Source organism: Mobula hypostoma, chromosome 1 (assembly GCF_963921235.1).
Source record: "Mobula hypostoma chromosome 1, sMobHyp1.1, whole genome shotgun sequence".
NCBI classification, from domain to species: Eukaryota; Metazoa; Chordata; class Chondrichthyes; order Myliobatiformes; family Myliobatidae; genus Mobula; species Mobula hypostoma.
In genome coordinates, this window is record NC_086097.1 from 140,467,609 (window position 1) to 140,480,346 (window position 12,738).

The 12,738-nt window shown below is 37.8% G+C and overlaps 1 protein-coding gene across 3 annotated transcripts in view; it reads right to left on the minus strand.

Annotated features, from left to right (window-relative positions):
* The window catches only part of bbs9 (Bardet-Biedl syndrome 9), a 389,410-nt gene that overhangs the window by 321,763 nt on the left and 54,909 nt on the right, over window positions 1–12,738 (minus strand). For all 3 annotated transcript variants that reach the window (XM_063039451.1, XM_063039528.1, XM_063039590.1), the window contains exon 10: window positions 921–1,102. In XM_063039451.1, the coding sequence (XP_062895521.1) occupies window positions 921–1,102 (182 nt within the window). The remainder of the gene's footprint in view (window positions 1–920; window positions 1,103–12,738) is intronic.

Sequence of the window (12,738 nt, forward strand, 5' to 3'; positions counted from 1 at the left end):
AATCACATTAAGGCTCTTTAAGTGCTTAATGGATTCTAGTATTTTGCAAAAGATGTACATACAGCACTGTATTTATTCTGTTTTCATAAATAATAGTGATATTGTACATTGACACCTTACATTGTGCTAGGATTATTTCAGAACTTTGGAAAACTGTCTATGAACAGGAGGGACAGAAAATCATGAAACTGAATGAAATGATAACTATAGGATTATAATGCAGCTACGGCTAGATCTATTCTGGGAGTAATTGTGGGCACTGCACTCAAATAGAAAGAGCAGAAACATATTGGGGCTTAAAATCTGGAACCAGTATGTCAATTATAAAGAGATTCCAATAAAGAACTAGGGTTAAAAAGGTATAGATTTTAGGAGGTAGAAATTTCAAAGATATTAAAGGAGCTGAATAAGAGAGATGGTGAGATTAGGAGGTGGTTGCGAGTGGTGGGGAATGGGGGCAGAGGCATAGTAGGATAGGGTGGGGGTAGTGGTCATAGTCTTTCAGAGGCAGGATTAGCTAGGTAATATTTCCACATGCAGAGGGTGATAGAACTTGGAGCTCTTCCAAAATATGGTACTTAATGTTTGGTTAGCTGTTTTTAAAAACAGATTTTTATTCATTAAAAGAGAAAAAGCAAAAGTAAATGAAATGAGAATCCCAATCAACTGTGATCTTAATAGATAGTGCAATAGATCAAGGGACTGCACACGCTTCTCATCTTCCTACATACTTAGAGCCCCATCAGAAATATCGTACTTGCATCTACTCTATCAAAACATGAGGATTTTTTGCAATAAAACAGTATTTTATGGTAAAGGTACAGTCACAATGCTGTTTCTGCCTTTTAAAGGAGACTAATATGCTTAGAGAGGAGTTCACACATTTGCAGACTCTGGGTTTCTCTCCATCAATAAAGTACCTTGTGTTTTTGTAGCTTCCCTGATGACCTTGTTAAGTTCTTTCATTTCTGAATCCATTTCATCATAGTTCAGTTCCCTAGACTCTACTTTTGGAGCCTGGAAGAAGGAAGGATCCGTCCCAAGGTATGAACACTGTAAGTGGCCACTGTCGCTTAAAGTCACAACCACTCCTTTCAAATGTCTGCATGTGAAAAAGATTAAAACATTCACATAAGGCTTTATACAGACAAGGTATTCAATATTATAAAATTGTTCTATTTGCTCCATTTAGACACCACGGTCAAGAAAGCACACAGCACCTCTATTCCTCAGAAGACCAAGGAAATGCAGTATGTCCTTGTTGATCCTCACAACTTTTTATAGGTAAACCATAGAAAATTCCTATCCAGATGTCTCATAGCTATCATGGTAACTGGTCTTCACAAGATCTTGGAGAATTGAGAGTGGTGAGTCCATCACAAAAGCTAGCTATTGACTCTGACTACTTTTGCTGCCTCGGGAAAGCAGCCAACATAATCAAAGACACCTCTCACCCTGGTCATTCTCTCTTCTCCCTCACCTTCTATCAGATAGAAGATATACCACCAGATTCAAGGACAGCTTCTATCCAGCTCTTGCAAGACTCTAAAGCAAACCTCTACTACAAATAAAGATGATCTTTTGATCTCTCAATCTATTTTGTCACGGCTCTTGCAATTATTTTGACTACCCGCAACACTGTACTCTGTATTCTGTTATTTTTTTTGTACTAGCTTGATGCAGTTATGTACGAAATTAATGATCTTTCTGGATGGCACACCAAAAAAATCATTTCAGTACATGTGCCAATAATAAACCAATTATCAATTTAAAAAGGAAGACATGCAAATAGAGCAACAATACAAATGCTAAATTAATTTGAAGTATAAATTAAATGTGCTGGAACAGCTTTTGGACATCTCCGAACAAGAGTCTTTCATGATTGTGACATCCGAACTGACACCAAAATGTTAGTGTACAAAGCAATGGTAATCCCAATGCTCCCGTATGCATCAGAAACCTGGACAACATACCGACGATATCTGAAGGCAGTTGAAAAGTTCCATCAACACCGTCTTCAAAACATCTTAAATATCAGCTGGGAAGATAGAAGAACCAACGTCAGTGTGCTAAATGAAGCAAAAGCAACAAGCATTGAAGCCTACGTCATCAGGAACCAACTAAGATGGAGCGGTCATGTTGTTCGGATGAAAGACGAACGTCTGCCAAAACAAATCTTCTATTCCCAGCTTAAAGAAGGCAAACGTAAAAGAGGTGGACAACAGAAGAGGTTCAAAGACATTTTAAAAGCCAACATGAAGAAATGTAACATCGACATCATCAATTGGGAAACCAATGCCAGGTACAGGAAACTCTGGCAAGCCATCATCCGAGAAGGAACAGCAACTTTCGAAGCCAACAGATGTGGGGAATAAGAAAAGAGAAGAAAATGGAAAGAGAGGCAGCAACAACCAAAGCCCGATCTGCCATCTGGACCTACCTGTACTGAATGCGGAAGAACTTTCAAAGGCAAGATTGGATTCATAAGCCACTTGAGAGCCCATAAGTAGATCAACAGAACGAAGACCATCATCCTCGACCTCGAGGGATAGCCACGATGATAAATTTCTTGGCTGCCATATATACTGTTGCAAGAAAAGGTTTGTGAACCCTTTGCAATTACTTGGTTTTCTGCATTAATTACTAATAAAATGTGGTCTGCCCTTCATCCAAGTCAAAATAATAAATACAATCTGTCTAAACTAATAACATGAACAATTGTACTTTACATGTCTTTATTGAACACATTGCTTAATCATTCACAGTCTAGGCTGGAAAAATTATCAGAACCCTCATGCTGCCATTCTTTTCTTTCTTGGTTTCATAGCTATCTGGAGAAGAAGAATTTCAGAGTTGTATACTTTGAGAATAAGTGAACATTTGAACATTTGTATTTGCAGTTCAAGATCCCTCTGCAGATCAGTGGAGAGTGGCGGGGATGTCCGCCTCTGGGTCTTGGAGAGCTGTGGGACCAACCCTTCATACCTAACCTGGTGGGCTTCAGGGGTCATGGCCAATGAATCTGCACCAGTGAGACCCAGTGCATACTTCATATTGCTATGAAGTAATTGTCTGGGACGTATACTGCAGTTCTCTTCAGAGATATGTTTCTGTGTGCATCCCATTCTCCACCCTAATTATAAACACTAACTATAACCATATAACAATTACAGCACGGAAACAGGCCATCTCGGCCCTTCTAGTCCGTGCCGAACGCTTATTCTCACTTAGTCCCACCAACCTGCACTCAGCCCATAACCCTCCATTACATCTGTTCTCTGCATTTAGTTTCAACTCACCCAATGGAGAAAATGTAATTCAGACTCAGTAAGCAGATGTACCCCTACTCACTGGGCTCGTAAGCAAACTTAGCTCATTAGCCTGCTCTGCTAATAGCCATGTGACTCAGCAGTGAGAAGGCCACCTTTCATAAACAATTAACGTCTAGGGTCAGTATGATTTGGGGTTTAACCAAACAGGAACGTCGTGATGTTCTGATTAAAGAAACCTCAACTGGTGTGAATGCTGTGTAAATCCTGCCCATACACAATTATTGGTTGGCAAGAAATAACACATCGTACACCACATAAAATTATAAGTAACTTACAAATTTCAGCTTTATTAAACAGTTAGTAGAAAAAAAAAGAAATAAATAAAAAGGCCAATTACAGTTAAACCAGTTCAATGTGCACAATGACCATTGGAGCCCATACTGCAGTTGCCATTTACTCATGTGCTGGACACACGGTTTGCATGAAAACACATGCTGCATTCCGAATTTCACTCGAAATCCTTCTCAAACAAACTGGCTCTCCCTCAGGAGCATCAGCCTTTCCTCCCTGGAGCCATTCATCTGCACAAAAGGACTTTGTTGAACACGGACTCTCCTTCCAATGGCATTCTATGGCATCTTCCTCTCTCAGCTCCCACCAAGAGACCTGCGACCCAGACTACTGTCCATCACCAAACACTTTCCACCCTGCTTTCTCTGGAGCTTTCCTCGATCCCACCATCCTGATTGGCTGACACAACATTCCCAAGTTGAACAGCATGGCATCTTATCTCTAGCCAAAACCAAAACATTCTACCAACGTAACACACCACTTTTGCAGAAAACTGCTAAAATGCAGCAGTAGAAATACAAAGTTTAACACAGCTTTGCCAAATAGTTTAATTATGTAAACACCACAAGTAATGTAAAGCAGCACAAATAATAAAACTTAGCAAGTGAGAAATACAAAATAAAAAAACAATACTGTGCATTGATATAGCCTTCATAAGCCAATAATCATATATTGCTTTAGCTTCTCACTTTAACTTCTGCTGGCATACATTTCTCCCCATCATTGACTCTGAAAGCCTCACAGCCCAGCGATCACTCACAGGAGTTCTTGGCCCAGCCTACAGGAGATGATCAGTGTCCCTCATGAGTTATTCTAAGATATCTGGAGATGCTTTGCTGATTTAAAAATGAGACAGTATTTTTGCTGAAGTTGGCTCAAATTTTACAGCTGACAGCTTGTTTTATAAATAACGTATCATTAAATGCTTCTAGATTTTTCCTGAAACAAGTTTTGTATGTTATTATTGTTTACTTGACGCAGCTATTTTGGCAAGAATTTTTGGTAATCAGCCCGAGCTTTGACTTTTGAAAGATGTTACTTTTATTTCAAATTTCTTTGTTTTTTTAAGCTCTTGTGAGCAGAAAACTAATCTACCTTACCTAGTGGGTAAAAAAAAATCTGTTGCATCAAATTTCAATTTATCATCACTCAGCTTAGGAGGTTGGTGCCTAAAAGTGCTGTCTGAACAGTGAAAGTGGAGATAGAGTCTGAGAAAATGAAAGGCAGCCAACAGACTTCAAACAGTATCACATCTCTTGACTTAATTCCGGCACTGTGATAAAAGAATATTTGTCTCTTAAATTAGCTTTGCCAAATATTTCTAAAGTTCATATAGTATGGCATCAGTTTTATGGGACATCTTTGCGACATTAGCAACAGTATGTTCAATGCAATGCAAAAACTAAACTGACATCGTATCTTGTGTGAAGCTATACTACCCTGTTTTTAAAGCTAATATTAAAAGAAATAATTGAATGGTACATGGATTGAAATAATAGTTCAATGAAGATCAGTTTAAGAAAAAGATTTGCATTTGATGCATTTACAGTCTACACAAAAGGAATTGTAGAACAAAGGACAACTCATTTAAGCACTGTTGACAGATTGTCTCTAATGTAAGGACAATATTGTAGGTAAGGCAAGCAAAAAGTAGAAAGGAATCAAATGATCCATAACAGACAACAATGGAAAGAAAGCTGCTTGTCAAAGCTTTGGCTTTGGTTGTTGCAGAGTTTTTTTGTTAGATTTGAGTGAATCATTAGGTTGCGCTAGACAAAATAAATTAGCTGTAACATCCCTAATGGACAAGATGGTCCAACATTCTTATTGCTAATAAAATAATCCCACTTAATGTTCAACTCCAAACCCTTATAAAGTAGCCGTCTCTTCTGCCATTTAAAGCTGAATACTAAATAAACAGAAACGCACAAGAAACTGGATAACATTAGAGAACAAAATGATTAAATTATTTAATTTGAAACAAGTTATTTATTTATAATTGGTCTGAACAAAATTAAATGGTTCAGATTTGTACCTTTGAGCCTGTACTGCATTAACTATACCTTCTAGTTGTCAACTAGATTTTTCCAGTTTGCTACCTCAAAATCCTGCAAATTTTTAATTTTTTCTACCAAATCTCTTAACTTCTTGGTTATAAAAAGAATTACACATTTCTCCATTCTCCTCTTCCAACAAAAGAAAGACAGTAATCTTCAGTGCTGTCCAGTTCTCCTAATGTACCCAAAACTGGACAGCAAAAGTATTAATCAATTGAGAAGATCCACTGCCACATCTAAGCTACTTTTCCTTCCTGAAATAAAGACAGGGGTTATGACAACCAAGAATCACAATAAGTCTTAAAGGTGAAGATGGAGATGGGGATACCAAGAGATTTCAGGAAGACAATGTTAGGTATCAGATTTTAGCCACTAATAGTAAAGAAAGGAAACTGGGGATGTGTTCAAGGCTAGAATTGGAGAGGAGCAAGTAACTTGGAGTGTTACTGGCACAGGAGGTTATAAAGAAACAATGCAATTTGAAGCCAAGGATGGAATATTTAAATCTGGAGCTTTGCTGGGCGTGGAACCAAAGGAAGTAAAAAAAAATTGAAGATGGGTAGACAAAGTCAACTAACGTGCTAGAAATATAAAACTAAGGATCTAGCGAGAATGAAGTGAAGGAAAAAAAATATTAGTCAAAAAATAATACGTCAGAAGCTGATGAACTTAAAAGTGAGTAAAATTAATTTTTTTAAATTTTATTTTTATTTGGATAAGCAATTCACAAATATCATGTACTTTTTTCACACATATAACCTTTTCCATTTTTTTATATGTATAAAACTATAATTATTTATACATTTTTAAGTACACATTGAGATGATATAAAAGTAAATTAGACACTTAAATAGATAATTATGTACTGTGGTAATTCTGATCTATTAGGCTAAGTAATCGTATTAGTTGTTAAGAAAAATGGTAATAATAGTTACCAAACAACAGGAATTCTGCAGATGCTGGAAATTCAAGCAACACACATAAAAGTTGCTGATGAACACAGCAGGCCAGGACCTGACGAAGGGTCTCGGCCTGAAACGTCGACTGCACCTCTTCCTGGAGATGCTGCCTGGCCTGCTGCGTTCACCAGCAACTTTTATTTATAATAGTTACCATATAACTCTTCTGGACCATTTCCACTGGTCCAAAATGTTGTATATAAGCCTATGTAACAACCATTGTAGGTGTTTATATCCTAATTTGTTCATGCTTGCTCCTGCCCGCAGACATAATTATCCAATCCCTATGTACTTATTTACTTAATTTTTTCATTTTTTTATGCCTTTCCCAAATCTTTCCCTTTACTTGTGTTAATTCTCTATTTTCCAAAAAAAACAAAAAAAAAGACATTTAGGCTAGGGGTGCTTACGTTAGCAATATTACTGTGTTGATGAGAAGAGCAGTATAAATCATTAGGAGAGTCATCTAAAGTCTGCTCGCATTGGGGTTATATATTCAATCCATTTATTCCAGATTTGATAAAATTTTTCTTTTTGAATTCTCAGGGAGTAAGTCAACTTTTCCATTTTAAATATTTCCAAGATAATTTCGTGCCAATCTTCTAATGTAGGTGGTATTGGATTTAGCCACTTTCTAGTGATTGATTTCTTACTTGCTGCTAAGAGGGCCTGCAGCAACTTTATATCTTCCTTCTGTTCAAGAAACAATACATGCCCCAAATAGAGCGTCTCAAAGTTCAGAGGTATCTGGGACCTAAGTACCTTAACTAATGTTCTATGAATACCTTCCCAATATAGACTTAATTTAGGGCAATCCCAGAAAATATGAAAATGATTTGCCTCCTTGGAGCCGCACCTTCTCCAACACGTCACATTTGTATCTTTATATTTTTCCTGATATGGGGTCTTGAAGTATCTTATAATGTTTTTCCAAAAATGTTCTCTCCAAGTCAAAGAATTAGTCGAGGACCATTGAAAGCTGCAGATTTTCCCCCAAGTCTCCCCTGAAAGTACCAACCCCGCTTCTTTCTCCCACTTCTCTTTAATATACAGTGTATTTACATTTTTATCATGGGAGAGTGCATTATATAATCGAGAAACTGATTTACTAGGTATTGAACTGCAAGCCGAATTCAGAATCTTGAAAAATTCTAATTCTACTGTTGATAGGTCTGTATATCTACAACTCTGGTTAACATAGTTTCGTACTTGAAGGTACCTAAAAAAGTCATTATGTTCTAGGCCATGTTTGTCCTGCAGGATTTGGAAACTTTGTAATACTCTTTTATCTATAAATGAGAGGTAGGTTGTAAGACCTTTCTTGATCCATAGCTCAAATCTTTTATCTCCTCTGTTGGGAAGGAATTCGGTATCATATGCACACCATCTAAAGAGTTTTAACATGTTATTAATTCCACATGAATTAACCACCTTCTGCCATACTTTTAATGTAAGATTTATCCAACTGTTTTTAAATTTTTCCAACTGGGCCATCAATCCTTTGCCAGCTATTGAGGCCTGTAGAGGAAAACTGTCAACTAATCCAAATTCTATTTCCTTTCATCTAGCCTTATATTCCCTATTACACCAATATAACAGAGGGGTTATCTGTGAGTCATAAAAATAATTTCTCAGGCAAGGAAGAACCATACCTCCTTCTTCCTTCCCTAACTGTAAGGTGTTATATTGAATTCTAGGTTTCTTTCCTTGCCAAATGAAGCGGGAAATCCATTTGTCCCATTCCCTGAATTGATTATCATCCACCTCCACCGGTAAAGTACGGAAAAGATACAATAACCGAGGAAGAATATTCATTTTTATAGTATTTATCCTTGAATTTAAACTTAAAAAGGGGAGAAGATTCCATCTATGCATATCTGCTTTTATCTCTGAGATTAATGGCCCATAATTTACCTGTGACAGTGTTGAAAGATCCTTCGGCAGGGTTATTCCTAAATATTTTAATGATTTAGCTTCCCACTTAAGATCGTATGTATCCTGCAATTTTTTGGATGGTGTATAATTTAGGGACATAACCTGCGTTTTCTTTACATTTATTTTATAACCTGATATTTTCCCAAAGTCATCCAACAGTGTAAACAATCCTATAAATGATTTTTCTGGTTCACTCAGATAGACTAAAACATCATCTGCGAATAACGCCACTTTCTGTTCAATCCCTGCCACCTTGATACCTTTTACGATTTCGCTCTGTCTTATTAGTTGGGCAAGCGGTTCAATATATAGCGCAAAAAGGAGAGAAGAAATTGGGCATCTCTGTCTAGTGCCTCTCTCTAAGATGAAGGAGTCAGAGAGGTCCCCATTTATCTTAATTCGGGCTGTAGGGCTGTCATATAGAGTCTGAATTACTTTAATAAACTTTTCTTGAAAGCCGAATCTTCCTAACACTCTGTATAGGAATGCCCACCGAACCGAATCAAAAGCTTTCTCAGCGTCCAATCCTACTACCATTGTCTCTGTCTCATTCTTATTAACCTGTTCTAATATGTGCAGAGTTCTCCTTATGTTGTCCTGTGTTTGTCTTTGTTGAATAAATCCAGTCTGGTCGAAGTGGATTAGGCCACGTAAAAGTTTTTCCAATCTGCGCGCTAATATAGATGTAAATAGTTTGTAATCTAAATTAAGAACACTAATTGGCCGATAATTGCCACATTCTAGTTTATCTTTACCCTCTTTAGGAATAACTGAAATAATCGCTTCTCTCCAGGAAGGTGGAGTTTCTCCTCTCTGCAAGATCCAATTAAAGGTGTTAAGTAGTAATGGGGCTAACTGTGTCTTCAGGGACTTATACCACTCTGCGGTAAACCCATCAGAACCCGGGGACTTTCCAGCCTTTAACCTAGAGATGGCCACGTTCAGTTCTTTGACAGTTACTGGTTCTAATAAACTTTAATTTTGTAAATCTGTAAGTTTAGGTAGATCTAAAAAATTCAATACACTGCCTATATAGGGCTCACTGGGGGCCCAGGGTTGGGAGTACAGCTCTCGATAATAGGTTTCAAAACTCTCTTGAATTTTCCCTATTGTACTCTCCACAAGCTTTGTCTTTGGATTCTTTATTTTATGAATTGTATTGTCTGCTTGTTGTTTTCGTAATTTATATGCTAATAATCTAGCTGATTTACCTCCTACTTCATAATTCTTTTGTCTCAGGTAAAGAAAATTTCTTTGAGTTTCCAACGTATAAATATCGTCAATTTCACTTTGCAATTTCCTAATTTCCTGTTTTCGATTTGAATTACTTTTGTTGCTATCTACAACTTGAAGTTGTTTTAATTTTCCTTGAAGGCCTGCTAATTTTTGTGCATTGATTTTTTTCATGTGAGTAGAAATGGAAATAATTTTCCCTCTCAGTACAGCTTTCAATGTATCCCATAAAATCACTGGTGATGTTTCTCCCGTGTCATTAAGGTCTAGATATTCTTTGATTTCTCCCCTTAATCTCTCCATTACTTTTGGGTTATTGAGTATATGTGAGTTTAGCCTCCATAGTGTTTTCCTCATTTTCCTTTCCAGGATTAGAGACATAGAGACTGGGCTATGATCCGACAGATCAATTGTTGCAATATTACAGTTTTTTATCCTGAGTCTATCTGTATTAAAGATAAAGAAATAGTCTATCCTTGAATAGGCTGAATGAGGGAAAGAGTAATATGTATAATCTTTACTAGTAGGGTGCAATTCCCTCCAGACATCAATAATTCCCAACTCCTCCATCAATGAATTCATTTTCCGAGTCAGAGGTTTATTCTGAGTAACTATTCTTGAAGAATCTAATTTAGGATTTAATCTAATATTAAAATCCCCTCCACAAATTACTACCCCTTGAGAACTAACCATTAGGTCAAAAATGTGTCTTTCAAATGACCATTCACAACCTGGAGGAGCATAAACATTCAGCAATGTTATTTCTGTACCTTCTATTCTTCCTGTGATTTTTACAAACCGTCCTTCTTTGTCTTTAGTCTCTGAAATATGTTCATAATTAAGAGTACTTGATATTAAAGTAGCTACCCCTCTTTTGTGACTCAATTTATATGATGAATAAAATACATGCTTAAAGCCCATTCTTTTTAATTTTCCATGTTCAGATTGGCTCATATGTGTTTCCTGGAGGAAAGCCATTTGTGCCCTCTCTTTTTTCAATTTAGACATAATCTTATTTCTTTTAATTGGATTCAAAACCCCATTAACATTATAGGAAATTATGTTTACCAATTCAGTTTGCATTTTTCTCTAGTAGAAAAAAAAACACTCTCCTTTTCTAACCAAACAGTAAGCAATCACTTCTCAACAGTAAACCAAGACATATAACCACACCCTAGACATTTTTGAACGTGTAACATTTGAAAATTTTTCCCGACTTCCCACAGTGAGGCCTAAGCACCGACCCACCTCAGTTCAGAGGGATAACCTCCATCTTCACCCTGTGTTAGAGGGCCCTCAGCAGTTTGAATAATCATAGAGAATTTTCTCCTATTTATGTCTCAACCAAATTGCTATCATTCAAGTTATTCCGCCTAGTTTATTTTCAGTTACCAGTTTTCATTTTACCTTTAAGTCCGATTTATTTTTTTCAGTCATTTCTCTTAATTAATCTGTATTGTCTGTACATTTGCGTCTGAATATTTGCAGCTTTTCCTTGTAGTTTGACACTCTGGTTCGAGTGGAGCGTCCTCGCCCCACTAACTGCCACGACTTCTGCCAAATCCTCTCCAGTAGCGACTCCGGTTGGGTGATAACTTTAATAGGTAGTCCCCGGTCTGCCAGGTCCGACGTTGCCTCCTCTACCGTAGCGTAAGTTTTTATCCCTTCGTCGTAAAAGACTCTCAGCCGAGTTGGATACAGGGTCTGGAATCTGATGTTGTTTTCCTTCAGGACTCTCCGTGTTTCCGTATATTCCTTCCGTCTGGCAAGAATCCCCGGTGCGTAGTCGTGGTCTAAACTGATTTTACAGTTGTTCCACATGAAACCTTTATTTTGCCATGCCCTTTTAAGCACCTCTTCCTTCGTTCTGTAACTGAGAAATCTGACCAGAATCGATCTGGGCTGGGCGCCTGCCGGAGGCTGTAGTGCCAATGCGCGGTGAGCCCTTTCTATCTGTAGGTCTTTTGCGGCCGGTATATCAAGGTTCTCTCTAAGCAGCTTCTCCACGAAGGGAATCATCAATCCGGGTTTACCTTCGGTTCCTTCAGGAACTCCGTAAATCCTCACATTTTCCCTTCTTGAGCGGCCTTCTTGATCTATTAGTTTCCACTGGAGCTGGTCTTGCAGCTTCAGCATTTCTGCTATCACTTCCTCGGTGTTTTGTAGCTTCTCTTCAATTCCAACAATCCTCGCTTCGGCTTCTTCTATCCGCGAGTTAGTTTTTACTATTTCTCCTTTAATATCCTCCAGCTGTTTGCTGTTATCTTGTCGGAACTCGCGAATCTCTCCGAGAATCAAAGACAGAGTCACCGATTCCCCCTCATTATCTCCGTCCTGGCTTGCCGTGGGGGAGCTAGGCCCGTCGCCTTGCTGCGTCTCTTTATGTTTATCAGCCTTCGGAGCGGACTTTTTAATCTTGTTCTTAGACATCATCCTTGCCCCTTTTATTAATATAGTTATGCAATATTAAGCATTTGTCTAAATTTGATTTTGGGGCAGTTTACCTTCTTTTTTGTCGAGAGACCTTTTCCTTACGCCGCCATTCCCTTGATGACCCGGAAGTCCTCCAAAAGTGAGTAAAATTAATAAATTTGTTTATTATTGCCACATGTAGGAGGTACAATGAAAAACTTGCCTTGCATACCATTCATATAGATCAATTCATTATATCAGTGCATTGAAGTAATACAAAGTAAAACAACAACAGAATACAGAATAATGTGCTACAGCTGCAGATTGTGAGGTCAAGAATCCATCTTATCCTACTAGGGAACCATTCAATAGTCACACAACAGCATGATAAAAGCTGTCCTTGAGCCTAGTGGTACACGCTTTCACGATTTTATATTTTCTGCCCAATGGAAAAGGGAGGAAGAGAGAACGTATGGGTGGGTGGGTGGTGTCTTTGATTACGCAAGTTGCTTTACCAGC